The sequence below is a fragment of the Triplophysa rosa genome, linkage group LG1, assembly GCF_024868665.1.
Source record: "Triplophysa rosa linkage group LG1, Trosa_1v2, whole genome shotgun sequence".
In the NCBI taxonomy this organism is placed as follows: Eukaryota; Metazoa; Chordata; class Actinopteri; order Cypriniformes; family Nemacheilidae; genus Triplophysa; species Triplophysa rosa.
Window position 1 is genome coordinate 38,752,688 of NC_079890.1, and position 22,625 is coordinate 38,775,312.

The following is a 22,625-nucleotide window of genomic DNA, read 5'->3' on the forward strand; positions in this document are numbered from 1 at the left end:
TGACATACCCAGAGCTCTTTAATAATCTTCAAAATAAATTATATTCATGTACATTTATGATACTAAATTTCCTACAGATAAGAGCATACATCTTCATAACATCTTTAAGACACAGGAACACTAGAATAAAGATATGGTATACTGTCCTTACTGGACACACGTTTGCCCTCAACGTCATTAAAAAAATCATCAAGACCTTCTGGAAAACATTCTGTTTTTGAATGCAGATTTAACGACGACAATAACACTTGTTAAATGTACTTGCTACGATTAAGGGCTGACAGACGTACGAGTGCATATTTACAGGGATTTTTGGTATAATGTTCTACATTGTTGGTACGGAAGCAGTTGTCCGGTTACAGCTCCTCTGCCATCTGAAGCAGAGAGTTTATGGCAGTATCCTTGTTTCCCTGTTGGGCCTCCAGGACGGTACGAATCACCTCCTTATCTAGGTTGGGGAACATATCCTGAAGGGCTTTAAGGTCCTCCTCACTACAGGCGGCGCTCTGTGGCACGACGGGTGGGGCAGCCGGCATCCCCATGGGAACCACGCTTTGGTTGTACATACCGGGAACACCTAGCAGCGGGATGACAATAGGGTTACTTCTGTACTGTTGCTTTTTTAAAAACACGTGACACGTGTCAATGACGATTACAGAAAATAATTTCATCCCTTGTTATGTTTATGGAACATTTAAGGGTTCTTAATGTGTAACATACAAACCTGCAATGGGCACGTAGCCAACTCCCTGCTGATATACTGTCGGCATCAGAACCACAGGCTGCGCTGGCATCATCATTCCAGCTGGCATTGACTTAAACAAAACACGAAAGAGACAGAGACTGAGAACATGACAGATGAAAAACAGAAATTCTGTTGTTTTCTCAGGCATCTCAGCACAAGTCTGAATGTTATGCTAACCAACAGCAAAAACACAATTGTGTCATCTTTGCATACATAGAATAAAAATCGTATGCTTACAGTGCCATCACAAGTTAATAAAAATAATGACCTCAACCTTTTATCACTCTCTAACGATTGTGTTATGGCAAAATCATAATAGAAAAATGGAAGAGAAACGCAAATTCTTCACCAGATACAAAGATAAAGTTTAGACACTATCTCACGATCTAGCTAAATATTGGTTTCATTGAAGATCCATATCAATTAATATCAATAACGTTATCAATTCAAGCATTTGAAATGAATATTAACTTCACAATATTTGAAATTTGCGGCTCAAATTGTTGTAAATGTGCACGGGGGAGGGGCTTACTGATCTAGAATAGCGATGTAATGGTGTGAAAAGTTCAGATCACGGTTATCAATATTATCACGGTTTTATTAACATGTTCTGGAAAAAGTACTTGTAAACTGAATAACATATTAGTCATAGCACGTTGGGGGCATGAAGTAAAAGTTTCCTAGTTCAGATTAAACAACCCAAATGTGCACATTTTGGGATTAAAGTCCTTATTAGTGAAGCACTGTCATCACAAACTCACAGGAGCAGACGTGAATAAATAGGTGCGTCTCGCGTTATTTTGTTCCGAATGGCAATACTCCTGATTTACTCTCCTGACATAAATGAACAAAACCCACGTTTCATGTTGCATATCTACTTTATACTCTTGATAACTTTGTTTAATGCTGGACAGGGTTTTCAAGCCGTAACACTGGTACGGTGTAACGGTAATTCAAATATGACACGGTAATACTGACCTTTGGACGTTATTATCACGGTAAACCATTAAACCGGTAATCGTGACATCCCTAATCTAGAATAAACATTAGATATGTGCACGCAAAGTGTAAATATTCGTACAAATGCCATCTCTTTAGACTGGACATACTTACTGAATGTCACACCTAACGTCCTGACTAGATTTCGACTGTCCAGAGTCAATCATTTGATGTTTAACCGCTACAGAACCATAGACAGAAGTATTGATGAAGTCAGGACTCACAGCAAAAGACATGACCAGATTAATCATGCCTTCTTTATCATCTCCCTGTCTGCCGCTCAAACTGTACCACTCATCCACCACGCTGCCCTCCTGCAGACCCTCTGGGATTGTCACGTGTGTCCATGCGATGCGATCATCCATGGAGAACGCCCGCTGTCAATCAACACAATTAACATCAATCATCACTTCAAACCGGTCAGTGCAAGCGATTAAATCAGCAACAAAAGGCAAGTACGTTCGTGAAGTATGTTTATTCGATTCTGACCTCATCAAAGATCTCCAGATAGAAGGAGTCCACTCCAGGTGGTACGGTGCACTGAATCACTTTGTTCCAGCGTGGGTTCTTTGCGCCGTTGTGAGCTGTCGGCGTCTCATAGACGGCGTATCCGAGTCGAATCCGGCAGTAAGGGTCCATGCGCGTCATACCGTAGTTCTTTGCGAGCTTTGCCTGTGAAAACAGGAGTTTGATATTTATATATAAACCGGTTTTAGATTTAAAGTTATATTTGTAAATGAAAATATATATTTTAGTTGCGGCGACAGGTTCATTTCTTTCAAATCGTTTAATTTTCTCAACATGCCATTTGAAGGCTATTAAAAATATATCAATCATAAAAAATATAATATACGCCTTATATTGCGCTGCTTAAAAGTAGCAGGACATTCAGTTTTACATAACAAAGAGAAATAAAACAAACAATCTAATGTTAACTGTTGAGATGTAGAATAAAACGTGTTTTTCAAGCATTTTCCTAAAAATATAATAACTTGCTTTACATGTAGCGTTATAATAAAAAACAGTCATTTAAACTGTAAATGTTTTTTTCAAATAAATAAATTGAAGTCAAAATGATTCTGCTCGATCTGACTGATCAGTAAAGTCTGTTGAAGTTTAACAGTTATACTCGCTGTTCTGGGAACTGGTTTGCGAAATGAAAATGGTTGGCTAACTTTAGTAAAGAAGTCACCCGACAAAGCATTATAATGAGTAATCAGGACATGCAGATGTACCTGTACAACCGTGACACTGAGACGGCCAGCGGCTCCAAGAGACCCTCCGAACTGCAGCTGCCGGGCGGCCTGGGCGTCTAACTGCACCTGCTGCTGCTGCTGAGTCGGTGCGATCCTCAAGAAGTCCTGAGGCAATTCACCAACAAAGACCTGAAAACAGCAAAGAAATTCGTTTTAGATTAGAGAATATTGTTCAGAATTAATCCTAAGAATTCAACCGCAGTATATTTTGTATCTGTATATTGTATATCAGTTGTGTACACCCTTCTAAAATAAAACAATTGAACTTGTTAATGGTTTCCATTAGTGTTGTAGTCGAGACCACCAAAACAGAGACCGAGAACAAGACAAGACCAAGGCGGGCAGAGACCGAGTCGGACCAAGACCAGCACTCACAAAATTCATTCAAAAGATCCACAAACCACTAAAAGTCATAATAAAATAATAATTGAAGTAACTTGTGTGATTTATTGTGCAGAAATGTATGTGTCGGATGTTTTATGTTCCATGTTTTATCACCCACTACTGTAACATATAAAAAAATTGTGCAGGTAAACATTCCAACAACTAAACATAAAAAATTGGTGAATGCCCAAGATCAATTTAAGTCTGCGACCTTCAACAAAAACGAAACATTCAGTGACTTCATTAGGAGCATTGCTTTTTTATCTAATCAATAGCAAAACAGCTGTGTGTTGCTCAGAAATACACAAAAGTTCAGATTTGTTTGGGACTAGCCAAAATAGAACAAAAACTTGTTTAATTGTGTCTAAAACTTAATTCACTTATTAACTCGATGTTTATTGCATAATTATACAAAATCAATATCACATCAGATTGTATAAAATAAAAAAACAAGATCTCATACAAGTACCTTTTTTGCAATCACATCTGGGATATTGTGGGCGTTTGTGTGTGTTCATTTTGTTGACAGATTTCTTTAAAACAATCCCCCATTCCTCTCTTACCAGCAGTAAGAGTAACACAAGTAACAGAAGAATCAAATAAGGAACAAGTGGTGAATGCTTTTAAACCCCGAAATTTGACAATCACATGAATGATGTTAACACAAAAATCAGACAATGCACCAGCAATTTAGTGTAATTCCCACAGTTGTGGTGTTGACCGGTCTTGAAATAAAATACACAGACCACTAAGTCTGAGACTAGTGTTGTCAAAAATATCGATATTTCTTTAAGTATCGATACTGAAGAATCTGAAACGGTTCCAATACCCATGTCCCACATATCGATATCAGCTGCGCGTTCCCGCTCTCTTTCTCTTTTCCGACAGTGAGTTAACACACACTGCACGTGAACGCATAACAACAGAGCCCCGCCTCCTCTCACAGACTTGACTCGTTTGCGGCAGTTAAATAGTGTTTATGTTAGAAAAGATGGCCAGTCTCAGTAACACATCTGGCGTGGTGCACGCTTGTTACGCTTCCCGTGTTTACCATAGCGATTAGGGATGTAACGATTCACCGTGAGCCGGTTGAAAATCGGTTATAATGAGCAACGATTCAAATCGGTTGAGGCTTGAACTGAATCGCAATACATTTTTTGAACAGCAGGGGCCGCTATTTTCACTGCAAACCTAAACGTGGATGCTGATATTTCTTAAATGCAAAAAAATCCAAGAAAAGCACAGACAGTATTAGTTTGTTTATATTAAAGAGACTTTTTCTATTATTAATTTGTTATAAAATTGCAGTTTAGTTTTGTTATTTGAAATAAAACATTATTTTATCATACAAAGAAACGTGAAGCATTTAAGAAATAATGCAAGGGAAGTTGTTCCAACTCATTTTTTCCAAATAAATCATGAGTAAATCGTGAATAAATCGCATCGTGAGATCAGAATCGTGACTCGCATCGCATCGTGAGCTGAGTGAATCGTTACATCCCTAATAGCGATCCATGTATGTGCGCTGATCAATAATTTCACACACTCGTTTCATTCGCCCTGGTTATATGTTGTTTATGTTAGTACAGAGTCTCCGCAACAGTTCTCATGTTTAATGCACGTGTTTCTGTCTTTATGTGCGCTCATCAATGATTTCATCCACTCGTCTCGTTAAGTTGATGTTTGAAATAATGCTGGTGCGGGTAAAGTCTCCGCAACAGTTCTCGCGTGTGATACACATTTGCACTCCAGTGTTTACCATAGCGCTCCATGTGTGTGCGCTGTTCAATGATTCATCCACTCGTCTCATTCGCTCCAGTTAAAAGTTGTTAATGTTAGAAAGATGTCCAGTGCGGAGTCTCTGCAACAGTTCTTGCGTTTAAAGTTTGCGTTTCTGTCTATATGTGCGCTGATCAATGATTACAGTATGGGCCTATGTGAATAAAAGCCAATTTAGCCAAATAAAAATGTAGGCTATTAACTAACATTAATGAACAATGAATGAGCAATACATGTGTTCAAGTATTTATTAATCTCTTTTAAATGTTAGTTAAAAAATACAACTATTTATGTAAGCTCCCCTGTTGAAAAATCCAGTATATGCTGGGTAAGGTATGTTTTGATCGATGCTGGTTTGATCTTAAACCAGCGAAGAACCATCTTAAATCAGCATATGACCAGTTTAAACCAGCACAAACCAGCAAACCAGCATCAAAACATACCAAACCAGCATAGGCTGGTTTTTTCAACAGGGTCTGGGTCCATTAATACTGACAAATACAACTTTGATTTTAAATAGTAAATGTATTCGTAAAATTAACATTAGATTAACAATTAATAAATAATGTAAAAATATATACCTCATTGTCTAGTCTTGTTCAATTTTACTTCAAATAAAATTTAAAAAGGCCTATATTGCTATTGCTTATTAGGGCCTTATTATGGCAGTTTATTCCCCGTGGTATCGAAAATGGTATCGAATATCGATATTTTTTTAGGTATTGAATCGAAGTTAGAAATTCCAGTATCGTGACAACACTATCTGAGACCAAGACAAGGCCGAGACCAAAGACAGTCAAGACAGAGACAAGACCATCAAAAGATGGTCTTGAGTACTACAACACTAGTTTCCATTACAAATACCATTATGACCCATCAGCTGTTTACCAATGAAACCATTACATCATTTCTGTATGTAGTGTGTTTTGGGTCTCATTCCAACAGGATTTTATTTTCTGATCTATTGGCTCCTATCCACCACATTCATGTCACCAATCGAACCCGACACATTACCAGTAGAGACGCACCACATACCATTATGGTTTCCATTAAAACCAATACAATTCTCATTACACCCATTAACATTGGAATTTCTGTGACGCTATATTTTAAGTTATTTCTAAGAACACATTTATACGAACTGATTTTACGAAGCATTACATAAAAGTCACTTTGTAAAACAAGAGATAAGCGCATCATCATCAAATCCAAAAGCTGACAGACATGTTATTGTTTATGTCTTGCGTTGTTGTGAGATGTGACAGCGTGAAGTTGTATTGTCATTTCAATCGTCATTGTCGTCTATCATCTGTATTGTCATGTGTTTATTTGTAAATATAATGATCTAATATTGCGCAAATTCCGAATGGTTATTGTCATTATGGGAAAATGACGCGCATCTCTTGTTATAACAGTGCACAGTAAGAAAAAGGTCTCACCTGCCCCCTTTGCGTACTCATCGTTGTTGCCATGTTGACCGTAGATGTGATATAGATGTGTTGCTGTTCAAATAAAGACACAATTAAAACAAATATTACACAGCGATGTGTCAGCTCAGCTCGAGAAATGAGGAAGCGAGTGACCACACCAGCCCCGCCCCACCGAGAACTTCAGAATAAAAGTCGCTGTTAGACGATTCAGAACAGATGATGTTTCAAGTAGTAAAGTAGAATTACATTGAAATAAAAGGTTAGAAATGTAGTTCTCAATAAAATAAAATATCAGAATAAAAATTCTATATTCTATATGTATCATTAATCAAAGCTTGAAGTGGCATAAATATTTAGTTACTGTAAACAATATATCACATTTGCTCGTTTTGTGGACTATATGGTGGCAGAACACTATTTCAAAATGGAAACGACATGAAACCATTCAAAATAAAATGCTCTGTTTTTATGCATATTCTTGTTGTGTTGGATTAATGAAACTACTTCACTGGTGTATCCATGTTCATTTTGCCACTCAGTATCTTCCTCTGTCGTATCAGCGTTTGTGTTTTTTATTCTGCAAAACCGGCTATGGTTGTATAGACATGATAATGAGGTGGTTTTACCTGTGGAACACGTTTAAAGTTAAAGGAGGGGTTTAAAATCTAAATTCACTTCCTGATTCAATATTAGGAGCTCCAATTTTCTGATGTGCAGTAAGGTAAGACTGCTGATTTAAGCATTTTCTGGAAAAAAGCTTCACCTTAGATGCAATGCTGTATGTTTAGGTAATGTAGTATTGTTTACCTGGATAACAATGTGGAAATATGGTTAAATGACACAAGACACCTGCATTGCGTGGTGATATATATTTAGTTGGTAATTTACTCCTACAGGTAAAATATTTTAAAGGATATCATTTTGACGTTACCTCTCACGGTGTGTTGTGAGAATCAGTGTCGATTACACTTTCGCACGAAAAGAGAAAAGAACAAATTGAACATAGAACCAGGAAATCCAACCCAAAAGCCAAGCTGTCATCTCCCAGGGTTGCCAGGTCCGTTGGATGTAGCTAATTTGACATTGAACAAAGTATTATATTAATACAATTTTTTTGAAAATCGTGACCGTATATCAAACCGGCTAGTATAAATAATAGTTTCGATAGGAACAGGCCCACTACGGTTATGCTTAAATAATACAGTGAATTTCAGGTAACGTTTTGTCAGTAAATGTTTAAGTCTAATTATAAAGTATATGAATTATTGAACAACAGCCATACAAATGGCAATGACGAAAAATAACATTATTCATAACGACTAATGACAATCTGTGGCATATCTTGAGTATGGTAATGAGGGACTTTTTCACGAAGACCTGGCAACTCTAGCAGTCCGCCCAGAACGTCTCAGGAAGCTGCCGACGCGTAATGTTGTTGTGATGAAATAATGAACGTGAATCCACCGGACTTAACTCTTTTTCTTTTGAATTATGAACAGGATCCAACTAAAACGATCCAGGATATTAAGAATGGCCCTTTCAGACCCCATGCAACCGGAGGACAAAGACGAGCCGTTTGTTCTGAGAGCGCTCAAGATCGCAATGGTCGTGGCTCTGTACTGGTTCATCTCCATTACTATGGTCTTTCTCAATAACGCTCTGTTAGACAGCAAGGAGCTGGATGCACCTATATTCGTCACGTTTTTCCAGTGTGTGGTCAGCGTGGGACTTTGTTGGCTCATGCATTTTCTGTCCAAGCTGTGTCCGGGGCGCGTGGATTTCCCCTCTTTGAAACTGGATCTGAGGGTGTCCAGGGAGTTGCTGCCTTTGTCTGTGGTCTTTATAAGCATGATCACATTTAACAACCTGTGCCTGAAGCACGTGGGAGTTGCCTTCTACACCGTTGGCCGATCGCTTACCACTGTATTTAACGTCATTTTATCGTACTTCGTTCTAAAACAGACCACGTCTTTTTACGCGTTGCTGTGTTGTGGATTCATTCTGGGTGAGTTTCATTCGCATCAGCTCTATTTTCTCTGCAGCCGGGTACATAAGTAAAAAGAAAATACTTTCGTGTCACAGATTATTGATATTAACATGTCATGAAGACAGTGTAGTTTATGAATGGAGAAAAATGCAGCCATACTAGCGCAGAAGTCCCGCCTTCCTGGAAACAACCAATCATCAATCGATAAAGACTCACAGTCGCTGTGGGGGAGGGGCTTTGTACGGAGAGTTGTGAAGCGCTGGAGCGACCTGGAAGTGTTTATGCGCAAATTGAGCTTAAAAAACGACATTGTGTTACAATTGGTGCCATGTCTAATTGTTTATCAGAAATATTTTGTTTAATTGTGACCTTAGAGAGCAAATTCAATACATTTCAACAGAATTTCCTAAAATGACTATTTCTGCATTCGGCTATACATGTATGCTGATATGTAGAGTGTGATTTTTTCTGTATAATGAAATACCTGGATGGCCTACCAAAAGATTTTTAACGAAAGCACAGAATACTCAACCCAACCTTGAGTTTTTAAGAGATCATCTCTATTTGATAAGACTCTGAACGATTAGAAACTTAAATTGTTTGTTTGTCTGAGAATTACAAGAACTAGACATGACTTTCACACAACAGGATAAGTTCATATTCATCAGCCATTTGACATGTTTTGTAAAAGCAGCAAACCTGGTGGCACTATTCTTTCTAATGTATTTACATTTAGCGATCTTGAGCATCCCATTGATTAACACAACACATTAGAAATCTATCCTGACATTGCTTTTTTTCCCTTAGGTGGTTTCTGGCTTGGTGTGGATCAGGAAGGGGTGGCCGGCTCCCTGTCCTGGACGGGCGTCATTTTCGGTGTCCTGGCCAGTCTGTGTGTCTGTCTTAATGCCATCTTCACAAAGAAAGTGATGCCTGTGGTGGACGGAAATCTATGGAAGCTCTCTTACTACAACAACCTCAACGCCTCGGTGCTTTTTATACCGCTCATTGTGGTATTCGGTGAAGTGGGAAATTTGTCTCAATTTACCCGACTGACACACTTACATTTTTGGGGCATGATGATTTTGGGTGGAGTCTTCGGTTTTGCCATTGGTTACGTAACAGGACTCCAGATCAAGTTCACCAGCCCGTTGACGCACAATGTGTCAGGCACGGCCAAAGCGTGTGCTCAGACGGTGTTGGCAGTAGCGTACGACGCCTCCAGTAAGAGCGTGCTCTGGTGGACCAGTAATATGATGGTGCTGGCTGGATCATTTGCGTACACGTGGGTCAAAGGACTTGAGATGAAGAAAATTAAAGCACCTGTGGACACAGAAAGCACAACTCCTCTAAAGACTAAAGAAGACTCCGGGGTGTAGAAGTTTTTTTAAAGCCTTTAAAATGCCTTTATTTTAGAGACAGTTTGTTTTGTGAATCTACCTGTTTTATACTATTATATGGTTGTTTGATCATTTGACGTATTTAAATGAATGGTTGGAAAATATTAAAGCAGCTCGTTTATTCATAACATTTGTTTAATATCATTTTTTACCTGACACGTTAAACTTGTCGCATAATTTGGGGCAGTCGTGGCCTAATGGTTAGAGAGTCGGACTCGTGACCAGAAAGTTGCCGGTTGGATTCCCAGGGCCGGCGGGTAACGACTGAGGTGCTTGAGCAAGGCACCTTACCCCTACTTGCTCCCCAGGTGCTGCAGTGATAGCTGCCCACTGCTCCGGGGGTACGTGTGTTCACCACTTGCTGTGCGTGTGTTCACTACTCTCTGGATGGGTTAAAAGCAGAGGTCACATTTCGGGTATGGGTCACCATATCTGACTAATAGGTCACTTTCACTTACTTACTAATACACACCATTGTCATATTATCATATGGTGTTTAAGTGGTCTGAAAGTTCTAAAATTGCAAGGGTCGTTTTGTGTAGCCAAGTTTAAATGAATGTTTGAGGGATGAAAGTTAGCTTTCATATGCAAAAGGAATGGGACGATATATCGTGCAATTCTTATGCTCGGTTTCTCAAAGAATTACAGATAAATGCCGCCACATCCGAAAGCCAGAGGGCGCTCTCGAAGCAGAAACTCTGAATATTGGACATAGAAGAAGAACGATTTACACAGGTTAGGTGTGTCCGAAATCGCACATTTACGCCATTTTGTAGTATAAATAGTGAGAGTAGTGCGTTCAAATTGAAAATTCTTAAAAAAGAAGTGCACTTTAAGTAACAGGACGATGCACTTTTAATAATACCCTTCTTAAATTCATACACTACATGGTTGAGTGCATAGTACTGTACAAGTGCATAGTGTATAGTATGTCATTTGGGACATTCTTGAAAAGAACAACAAAAAAAATCTTAATAACATTCCAAGAACTCCAAATAGCAGCAAAACAAAAATAAGCAAAATAAACATAAATTAGAAAAATGAACACAAATAAATACAAAAATACAATACAGTACAAGGGGCTTAATCACCATAAAATACATTCAAAAGATTACATAGTTTGAGGGCTTTTTTATGATGCACGAGTTTTAAAGATTTGACGAAGATCGTTAAATCTTTCTGAAAAAGTAAGAAAGTGTGTAGGGAGGGTATTAAAGAATCGGCATTTATGAATAAAGTAATTGGCCAAAATCACAATATTATTAACCAAAAGTTCGACATCACAATTCCGACAAAAATAAATATTTTAGTCAGGTATTACATATTTCAAACGTTGCCAACCATAAAGGTCATCCCAGAGTTTTGTAGAGAATTTGCATAAATAAAACAAATGTTCCAACGACTCTATGTCAGCTTCACAAAGGTGCACTCATTACATCCACGATTTACACACGTAGTTCCAGGAAATGCCAATGGTCATATTCTATAGCTGTTTTTCAAACCTTTTCAGCTATTTTCATGATAATAAAATATATAATGATGATGTTTGACGAGTGTTGCTTTTTCAAATGCACGTTATAAACGGCTCAATCTCGCACTGCTTTTAGATCGAGCACAACTTTCTACTGATCAAAGAGCCGTAGTTCACAGAAGAGCTGTGCATAAAACACAGAATCACCCTGGACAGGTATAATTAGTGTGAATCGCGATATATATGGTCCCAGATTCATCATAATTTGACACCTTTAAAGGTTTGGCACTTTTTGTAGAGTTTTAAAGCTGAGGGATTCCAGTGATATGTTATGCAATAAGCGAGAATATGAGTTTGCTTGTGTCCTCCTGCTTTTCTCGTCTGTCTTTATTCTTCACAGGTTTTGTTTTACAATGTCTGCTGCGAAAGAGAAAGAGGACAAACGTGTCATTGCAGTTTATATTTCAGAATGGGCGAACACACCCGTATTGATGACACGCCTCAGAGGGCGAGCAAAGCGATAGAAAGTTTCAGGTTGAAAAACAGCTTTCTGTATCAGAACTACTCGCTTGACAATGAACATTTGCCCGTGAATTGTTGCTCTTATTCCATTCTTGGGTATACTCAAATTTAGCTGGGTTTGTGACTCTCTGGCTGATGTTGAGGAATAGTTGAAGCTTGCAAGCATTAAATGATTCATACTTGAAATGTCTAAACCTATAACAGAAGAATAACTTTTCTTACGGAAACAGCTTTATTGCATTGCTTAAAGGAATAGTAGTTCACCCAAAAATACAAATTCTGTCATCATTTACTCACCCTCAGGTTGTTCCAAACCTGTATAAATGCCTTTGTGTTTAGCAGAACAAAGACCTGTATACAGGTTTGGAACAACCTGAAAGTACAAACTGAGAGAGTAAATGATGACAGATTTTTTGGTGAACTATCCCTTTAATGAAATATTAGTTTTTGATTAACTTTGTACTTTATGAAATACATTTATGATGTTGTTGCTTTGGCACACTAAAGACAGTAGTGTCAATTTACTGTTAAAAATAAAACGATTTTAGCCAAAATTACCAGTATTGTTCTCTTTTTTTGGCACATTTGTACTAAACAGCTGGCCCATTTTACCTGAATGTTGTGCTGTGGCTCAAGAAGGTACCCGTTGATACTCTAACTTAAATTTTAAAACAATTGCACTTTTTCATATCTATCTATCTATCTATCTATCTATCTATCTATCTATCTATCTATCTATCTATCTATCTATCTATCTATCTATCTATCTATCTATCTATCTATCTATCTATCTATCTATCTATCTATCTATCTATATACATATTTAAGAGACCCAAGTTAATTTATAAAAATATCATTAGATCATAGCTTATTTGATGGTATTATAAGTCATTTACCATACGTGACCTATTTTAGCTGACTTCGCCCTAATATTTGGAGAAGCAGTTTTGAACAAACCATTTAGATTTCATATAATCAGCTTGTGAATATAGGCTCAACGTGTGCATCCTTTTACAGCAAATAAACAGACCTAAAGATCCTTTCAATACGTGTTGCTGCCATATATTATTTACACGTATACTGATAATATGAACTTGACTAATAATAAACTTGATAATGAGATTTAATACATAATGAGATTAAACATTGCGGTTATTACAGTGTTAATAGAAGAGTTTAATAAATGTTGTACAACAGGTTCATTTAAAGGGCATCTTGTTGATTTTTGTTGACCTCGCTTATGGCTAAATGTTGTGGAAAAGTTTGCATATAATAGACAGTGAAATATTGCATTAAGGGGTTCGTTGAAGAGTCTGGTTTTTAAAACAGATGAATATTGTGTGATGTTTTGAATGAGAAAATAATGCAAGAAGGTCACCAGTCAACACCACCATCAATTTCACTGTAACATCAGTGGTACTTTACAAGCTGGTTCAACCCATTTTTACACATTTTTCCTGTGAGCAGGTAATTTCTGTGACCCCGATCCGCATATTTGAGTATGCACGCTTTGTGTCAGGACTTATTAATACTGCTTTGCATTATGCCCTGAACTTCATTTCTGAAGTAGTTAAGTTTATTGAGCAAATGAGAAGATAAAGCAGACTGTATGACAGGAGATTTAGAAACCAAACAAAACACCACAGGCCAGCAGCGGTCTACAAAGATCCTTTCAACATAAATGATTTGACTCGATTAGCTAGAGCACATTGACCACAAAATAAAAGTGCTAAAGAGGGATTTTTGCAGAAATGCTATATAGAAGAAACATTTTTGTTGGAAGCTGAAGCCAAATGTTTTGTAAGGAACCATTTCTTTCTTAGGCCGTGATCAGACTTGACTTCTTATTTGACAAGAAAAAGTTGACAAAGGCACTTTTTTAGTAAAACAAAACGCTGGCAGCGTAACGGAAGTCAATTTGAATTATAAACAGAGAGCGTATTTGCAATAACTAATCACATATTTAAAAACTATAAAACTAATTTATCGCTAGAAATGCAAAAGTCATTGAAAGTGAAAATTAAACTTACATTTATACAAAACTATGCTCCAACGGGCGTTTCGGCCGCCATTTAATTTTTTCGAGCTTGAGCCTTCTCGACCAATCACCTTCCTCGCATGTTGTTATGGAAACGACAGGTCTCTGTCATTGGTTAGCTGTGAAAAATGAGCTTGACGTACGGCGTTTTTTCAGAAAAGTTTTTTAAACCTTAAAAGACGCTCTGAGCTGCAGAAAAAGACGCCGGCGCTGGCATTTAAAAAAGCGCTCAGGACATGTTTGAAAACACGGTTTACTCCATAGGATTATAATGTAAAACAGACGCTAGCAGCTTCAAAAAAGAGATCAAGTCTGAACACGGCCTTACTGTGTTAAAGTCAGTACCTTTTTCCTCTACTACACTCTTAAGGTGCTTCAAAAGGTTCTTCGATGCCGTAGAGGAACCTTGTGGTTCCATGAAGAACCTTTCTGTTTCACAAAACATTCTTTGTGGTGGAAAAAGGTTATTCAGATTATAAAAAAATAAGAAAGAGATGGTTCTTTAAACTTAAGAACCTTTGACTGAATGGTCATTGGCATCGCTGTGAAGAACCTTTTAAGTACCTTTATTTTTAAGAGTGTTTCTGTTTTTCCCCACAAAAGGTTTTTATGGGTGTCTTTATGCAACCATGCAGCATGAGGAAAAGAGTTTAGTAAAATTTGTAAAAACTGGGGCCTCATTTATAAAATGTTGCATAGAAACCGTCCTAAATTTGATTCATTTCTAAAAGTGCGTATAGCCTATGTGTGATTTATAGAATGTACGTACGCACAGAAAACGTGTATACGCGATCTTGAAATTGCACGCAGCTGAACAGTTTTAGATCTCCACCTTATAATGATGTCTAATTAATGTCATTGACAGATATCAGAGCACCTGTCAACATCCAAATCCTTTACGAGCGGCAAGAATGGGTTATATTTCCAAAAACAGACAAGCGTACGTCTGTACTTTTCCACATGGATTTTTGCATACGCAAACTCTACGATGAAATCCGTACGTACACATGTTTTATAAATGTGGCCCAGAAGAATATCAGTAAGATTCCTTAAATTTACATAAAGTATATATTCCAGCTAAAAGAAAAATGTGAAAGTCTTGTAATTACACATCTGAACGAGGTTTGACCCAGAGAAAAAAAGCATGTTGATTGTTGCTTGCACTCGGCAATTTACATTGTAAATTACTGAACGTGTCTAATGTTCATGCAGAGAGACAGATGAGTGTGATGGAGACAGGGAGGAGGGGAGACAGTTGAATGTGTCATCATCATACTGATAAAAGTCACAGTGTTCATTGTTAAAGACAGACAGACAGACAGACAGACAGACAGACAGTCTCAGCTTTAGTCAGACATGGTAAAGCTTTACAGGTGTCTGCTCATCTTACTGGGTAAAGTACAACATGTATTATCCTTCAATTGTTATTTTACATTTCTCTTGGTTTACAAATTCATATTTAATTTAAATTAATTTGTAAAATGTCTAATTTAGTTATTATTTAGTTCTCTTTCGTGGATTTACAGCCCATTGGAATGTGGTTGGAATATCTGAAATACTTCTTGCAATACAGGGAAAAAGTCTTACTGTATGTGCTTTATTTTTCTCAGATTATTGGCCAGATTGACATTTGCGCTTTTTGCATGTCATTGAATCTGTGTTTCTTGGTTGCTGTGTGATTTTTACAATTCAGATTTTCCTATCAGAGTTCATATAACATTTGACAACTAAAGTGCCTCAAAACGTTTCGGGCCTCTCCAAACAAATTTAATGCGCTAAATTTAAGTACGCTAATTTAACATGACAATAACTCGATTAAAGTGAGCTACTCGTTAAACTTGTGTGATGGGAACTGCCTTCAAATGTCCACAAAAATCCCCCCGATAGAAATTAATTTTTTAACTTTCAACTTTTGGAAAGTTAAGGTACATTAGAAATTTACACAAATTTACTAAATTCACTTTTCTGAGCAATCTGTGTCCAAATACTTTTTGGACCTTTGCTTGTACATGATTTGACAATCTGCAGACCTAAATATTCAAGGACAATAGAAAAATTTAATACACTGATTTAATCTCAAGATCACAAAAACCAGCAAGCATGGCACAAATCATCATCATCATGTAGATATTTTATTAAATACCAACAATATCAAAGTGTGCTCATTAGATTTTACATGTGAAAAAAAATATGTTTAATTAAAAGGTCTTAGGTAATTTAAAAAAATAATAAATGAAAGTGCCACTCAATGTAAGGTTTTTGCAATTCAAATAAGCATTAAAGGAGCAAGGTGAAGATTTTAGTGGCATCTAGCGGTGAGGCTGCGAATTGCAACCAACGGCTCACTTCACCCCTCCCTTTCGAAAGAACTACAGTGGCAGACACAGGACAGATGTTGTCTTGTTTTCACTTCTTTGCCGAAGGAGATAATGTATTTACGAAACAAGTTCTGTAGAGCAGTTTGTCTGTTTAGGGCTACTGTAGAAACAACATGGTGAATTCATGTAAGAGGAACCGCGGTGTATGTAGATAGAAATAGCTCATTCTAAGGTAATAAAACATAACGCTTCATTATGTAAGATCTTGACACACCTCTGAAGACATAGTTATGTATATTATATTGCATTTCTGTTGATAGATCATCCCAAAAATTACACACTGCACCTTTAAAGATAAGCACATTTCTAACACTGTGTCTACACCGGATGCGGCGCGATGCGACAATATAATGTAACATTTTATCCACACCGGACGTGGCGCAGTGCGGTGTTATGTGGTCCGGTGTAGACACGGTGTTACACATTTGAATCCTGTGTTCACCAGTGTGTGTTTTTTTTGCAGCGTTATTATCATCAATTCATGAAGTGACAAATGGATTACAAGGTGGGAATCTTTTATTTTAGGTTCACTTCATTTTTACACTTTGTTGTGTTAGCTTAAATTAGCAACTATGTGCCTGTGACCAAACAGCCCCTTTGATGACAATAAATATTTTAGTTAAAGAGTACATAACTAGGGATTTTTAAGGTCCTACTTTGGTTTATGGAGTGTCCAACAACAAGTTTACGTCCATAGAAGGTGTAAAAACACTATTATTTCATAACAATAGCTAGTTACTTTTACCTTACTTCTTGAATGACTCTCAAATGATTAGTTAAGAAATTCATCAGTCTAATCCCCTCCTTTCAGCTAGCCTAGTCTGATGTGATTGGTCAGATGGTCTAGTCTGCTGTGATTGGTCTACTGTGAATGAAGCTCACGAGCTACAGTGTTTGGGGAGAAGAGTGAAGTTTTCGCGCGCAGTCCTAGCAAAAGTAAGCGGGGACTATATGTAGTGACGTAAATCCGCGGCGGTTCGCGAATCGGACTAGGGACGACTCGTTTGAGTGATTCAGAGTCGAGTCCATTTTTTCCAAGCCCATAACTTTATTATTCATTCATACAACTTGACAGACTGCTTACTTTCAAACATTGCAACATTAAACACCGCATGAAATGTCATTTTCATGATCTCATGTTATGTACTCTTTAAAGACCTGTGACGGCCTCAGTGTTTACTGTTTTTAGAATTACTTTCATCAGGTGAAGAACTGGCAAATGAATCTGAAAGAGAGAGTCTAACTACACTCTCTTGTCGTTCCAAACTCATCACTTACATCTTTCATCCATTTCCAGTAAATTTGGCAAGAGGGGGAGCTGCTACACAGTCATCGACCTACACCGACGAGACTGCTGACAAAGCTATCGATGGCAATCCAGACAAGAAGTGCGCAGAAACCGTTATTGGAAATAACCCGTGGTGGAGACTGGATCTGCGTGATGTATATCATGTGAACAAAGTCGTCATCACCAACAGATTTATCTGCTGTTCAAGTGAAATAAACGGAGCAGAGATTCGCATCGGAAAATCTCTGGAGAAAGACGGCAACAACAATCCCATGTGAGTGTCTCTTTCAGTCGTATCGGTGTTTATGTTCATTAGAGTCCAGGCAGATGCAGTTGAATTGATGCTCGATGTAAATATTTTAAAGGGGTCATATGGCGTGAACACATGTTTTTCTGTGTCTTTGGTGTGTTATAAGTTGCCCATGCATGTATTAGACACGTAAAATTGCTCAAATGAAAGTGTGGGAACAAAAGAGTCATTCTATGTAAAAGCGAATGCTCACCCAGACCTGCCTGAAACGCCTCGTGTAACCACACCCCCACAAATCTACATCAGCTGGTGGTCTGATTTGACTAAGACCGCCCAAATGTATACTCAAGTAAAGTGGGCGTACCTGTCAGTACAATTGAAGAGGAACCTGATGTTCCAAATATGGTAAGAGGCGTTACATTTCCCTCACACGCTTGCAGTATTCCACCAATCACTACGCACTGGTGAACTGGCCAATCACAGCACACCTCGCTTTTCAGAGCCATGAGCTTTGTTATCAATCAGCGCGTTTCAGAGAGGAGATACAAACATGCACGGTGTGTGGAAAATACAGCGTTTTTCAACCTTAAATCATGTATACACATTGCATTACATCTAAAACAAACCATAATATTCGTGTCATATCACCCCTTTAAAATGTTTATTTAAAGATAATGTCAGATATTATATTACAAAGTTTAGAAATGGCTCTCGCAAGAATAACAGTTGTTTTGATAATAGTGACTCTAAATACATAATTTCTATATTTATAGCTTAATCTAGTGTCAGACAGATGTATGTACACTTTTGTTAGGGTCAGGAAGGCACAAAACTGTAGTTGATTGTAGTTTATTTCTCAAAAGCAGAACAATCATCCTAAATAAACTTTGTTCTACTTTTTACTTCTAAATGACATCTTAAGTGATACCAGCTCTATATTTCTCATTCATGTGTCTCTCTCTTTCTCTCTTTAGATGTGCTGTTGTTTCTTATATTCCTGCAGGTGAGTCCTACACCTACTATTGTGGTGAAATGGAGGGACAGTATGTAAATCTGTTTATTGCTGGGGAGAACAAGATTCTTACTATGTGTGAGGTGGAGGTCTATGGTAAAGGTAAATCTGTAATATTGACGTTATTTCAAAATTCAGTGGGTTGTGAAGTATATGTATGAATTTTATGTTTGTTAGGTCGTTCTGTTGCAAAGACGATGGTTAAGATGCAGTTTAGCTCCAGTGCTGATTTGAGTGACCCGTCAGTGAGAAACAATCTTCTTAAACAGGTGAGAGAAACAAGTCATTTCATATCTTATAATGACTGTGAAACTGTGTCAACTTAAACATTAAATGAATAATAATGTTCATTAATAATAATAATAATTTATTCTTTTTAAATATTGTGTTAATAATATCATATTATTATGCTCATTTTAGCTGGGAACTGCACTGGATAACAGAGGATTAAAAAATGTGACAGTGCAGTGGTCTCAGCTCCCTGAAAAAGAAGTGAAAGAGGTGAAAAATGTAAAACGTGAGTCTGCATGCTGTGATATACTTCACTTAGTCATTTTAGTTTGTATACATATTTCTGAAAGGGCTAGTTCACCCAAAAATCAAAATCCTGTCTTCATTTACTCACCCTCGGATTGTTTCAAACATGTACTGTATAAATTTCTTTTCTGCTCAACACAAAGGAAGATATTTGCAAGAATTTCGGTAACCAAACACTTCTCATCCCCCATTGACTGCCAGGAGGGAAAATAAATGCTATAGGAGTCAATAGCGGATGAGATCTGTTTGGTTACTGACACTCTTCCAAATATCTTCCTTTGTGTTTAACAGAACAAAGAAATGTATACAGGTTTGGAACAACCTGAGGGCGAGTAAATAAAGACAGAATTGAATTTTTTGGGTGAACTGTCCCTTTTAGAAAACCAGTGTGATGGCATTATCAAAATTGTTTAATTTACAGGTTGCAGTGAAGGACATGAGTAATCTGCAGATAAGCACTCTACATTTATAAAAGGTCAATGCAATTTTTATTTACATTCTTCTGGCCTTCATGATTAAAATAATTATTCACTTTTAATATATTTCTGCTTAGATTGATCTATAATGACTATAAACCTTTTTGCTGTTTTATAATGTCAACATATCATTAGAAAGCGCATTAGGTAAAAATAAGAACAGAATCATATTGATTTCTTTATTTCTTTATCAGACAGACACTGAGGACTCAATGCTAATGTATCTCATCACTGATTCTGTTTCTTTGGATGATTTACAAACAGCATTGCTTAAAAAAGATGAATGAGAAATGTTGGTATTTTTGATGTTCCAGTGTGTTTAGCATAAGTGTACACGCTCACAACCCATTCTAATGCACGTTATAGAACATTATACATGCTGTAATTGTATTTATCTTTTTATTTATTGTTTGTGTATTTAGACTTTGGGATTTGCCCACCTTCTTTGTCTCTGCGATCATTTCAAGCTGTCCGAGCATTCTCACAGTAACAATCTCCTCAACTTTTTCACAAAATGAAATGCTTTAGCTTTGTTAAAAACATGATCAGAATTTCAACATAACTATGTTATTAACATTCATTATACACTGAGCTTTTGGTATGCATTTCTGATTGTTTATTTCATTTCTTTACATCACTGGCATATATTCAGACTCACGGCCCACTGAAGCCTGGGGTCTGGCCATACTGTATAAAATGTTCAGAAAATGAGTCCACCGAAAAATACAACATACAGCAAACCAATTGTCTTGTTAGCAGAAGAATTTCATAATACATTCAAGTTTTGTCATATAGATTGAGGCATCTGGTAACTGGTATAGGCCTGTCCAAGAGGCGATATGACTGACAGGTGAAGCAACCAATCACGTTTGGTTTTGTGCCGCGTCATGTCTAGAGGCGTGGAAATGACCCCGCAGTTACAGACCGGTGTACATTCACGGACGTGTCAAAAGTGAACAGCAACAACAATGATTGTAAGATTATGCCGTGAACCTCGCATACTTTTAAGAATGAAATGTTTCTTATTGCAACTGTTGGAAACACGACAGCTTAATTCTTAGATCAGACGGTTATAGAACGCGACACGCACGTCTCCCGGAAATCCTGTAAAAGTCAACCAATCAGATGACGACTTTGAACTTGCTGAAGTGTTTTCAGGAAAGTGTGCCTTATGCATCAGACGCCGGCGAGAGCATCAAATTCGCCGGAAGTCAGTCATTTTCAATGTGAGATCCAGTGAGAAGCGGCGCAGCGCCTCTTGGAAGGTGTGGGCGTCGAGGAGAGTTGACGTCAGGTCAACTTTATGGTAATGAGCTATGACGAGGTTCAGTCGCAACCAATCAGAAAGTAGAAGTGCTTCGCTTGAGAGGATTCCAGAGAACGTAGTCATGTAAACTTTGGTTCCGACAACATTAGTTCCCAAGCAAAATGGAGGAGAGGTTAATCATTGCTGTGACGGGTTTCCCAGTAATTTATGTTCACTTAACCATGAACACAAAAGCCACACCACATCAATGGCTTTTAATTGGTTTATTTCATTATCAAACATGTAACTATAATTGTTAAGTTTGTTCAATTGATTAATTTCTTTCACATTTAAAATATTTCATGAGGATAACTTATACCCCACTTGTGGTCTGTCTGCACAAGATCAACATGTTTTTTTGCTTTGCGGCCCCTTTAAACAAAGTTAACAAGACCAAACATTCGATCGTCAGAGCGTCCACAAATCTTTCTACTACAGCGTTGTTGGCATGGCGGCCAGAGCGATGCACCGTCAGGCATAGGTAGTCTTTTCATTGCAATTTATTACTTTGTTAATCATAAACATATGTATGTACGTGTTCTGTTTATAACTCTCTGCCACCAGAAGGAGCTCTTTTTATATTATACAACACAATTTAACACTGCTTCTGATGATCTGGCAATGTTAATTTATTCAATAAATTAAGAATAAATGACTACAGGATATTTTATTCCTCCGATAACTTTGAGAAAAAATTACACATTATTAATTTAGCAGACTGTTTCATCCAGAGTCAAGTGAGTAAAAAACAACACATTTATATCAACTCGTTTATTGTGATACTGTACAATCTCAGTTGTATCTCATTCACAGTAATCATTGCATTATAAATAATAAAGAGCTGCCAGTTTCAGTGTTTTGGGTTATTTGTGTATTTGATGTGCACTCATTTAAAAACATAAAGCACAAACCACGGGACCATATTCTAATGCACAAAGTCGACCTTTAATTCAGCATGTTTACTAAATAAAAGTGGTTGAACATGGTTCATTGAACATTTGATTAGTAAAAAGTGCAAAACATCTAACATTTTATCCAACATTCAAACACAAGATTGAGAACAATGTATTGTTTATACCCCTCACGTTTATTAAAGAAATTGATTTTATTAACATAACTGCACATTCAGCAAATCCAAAGTTATGAATAAACAGTAAACTGAGAGCATGGAGCAAAGCAAACATGAAACAATCTCTCACTTTTAGTGTTGAAAACTTAACATGTGTCAATTTTATGATGATTATTATTCAATTTGAGAAACTAAACAAGTTAGACAGAGATGTGATGAGCAGATATGGATCATTACACAGACATAAAACACACATCTTCAAAATGTATTCGGATTAGACTGTTTTTTTTAAAGAAAT

The 22,625-nt window shown here is 37.3% G+C and overlaps 3 protein-coding genes across 4 annotated transcripts in view; 2 read left to right on the top strand and 1 right to left on the bottom strand.

Annotated features, from left to right (window-relative positions):
• tollip (toll interacting protein) lies at window positions 1-7,620 on the bottom strand. Its single transcript, XM_057337725.1, has 7 exons — window positions 7,525-7,620; window positions 6,603-6,665; window positions 2,980-3,129; window positions 2,234-2,416; window positions 1,969-2,121; window positions 725-815; window positions 1-577 (listed from the first exon to the last, which is right to left on the bottom strand). Exons 2-7 carry the CDS (start codon window positions 6,633-6,635, stop codon window positions 357-359), a joined length of 831 nt encoding a protein of 276 aa, XP_057193708.1. The 5' UTR covers window positions 6,636-6,665; window positions 7,525-7,620; the 3' UTR covers window positions 1-356.
• Window positions 7,231-10,108, top strand: slc35c1 (solute carrier family 35 member C1). 2 transcript variants are annotated; one of them, XM_057336494.1, is made up of 3 exons: window positions 7,231-7,314; window positions 8,093-8,598; window positions 9,388-10,108. In XM_057336494.1, the coding sequence occupies exons 2-3, from the start codon at window positions 8,124-8,126 to the stop codon at window positions 9,957-9,959; spliced, it is 1,047 nt and encodes a 348-aa protein (XP_057192477.1). In that variant the 5' UTR covers window positions 7,231-7,314; window positions 8,093-8,123; the 3' UTR covers window positions 9,960-10,108. The 2 variants fall into 2 exon arrangements, with proteins under 2 accessions (XP_057192477.1, XP_057192400.1); XM_057336417.1 differs by lacking the exon at window positions 7,231-7,314 and adding an exon at window positions 7,365-7,381.
• Window positions 10,109-15,367: 5,259 nt separating this feature from the next.
• Window positions 15,368-22,625, top strand: part of LOC130551013 (fucolectin-like) — a 41,068-nt gene continuing 33,810 nt past the window's right edge. Inside the window, exons 1-5 of the mRNA XM_057328587.1 lie at window positions 15,368-15,404; window positions 17,687-17,951; window positions 18,902-19,041; window positions 19,117-19,208; window positions 19,360-19,440. Of these exons, the coding sequence (XP_057184570.1) occupies window positions 15,368-15,404; window positions 17,687-17,951; window positions 18,902-19,041; window positions 19,117-19,208; window positions 19,360-19,440 (615 nt within the window). The remainder of the gene's footprint in view (window positions 15,405-17,686; window positions 17,952-18,901; window positions 19,042-19,116; window positions 19,209-19,359; window positions 19,441-22,625) is intronic.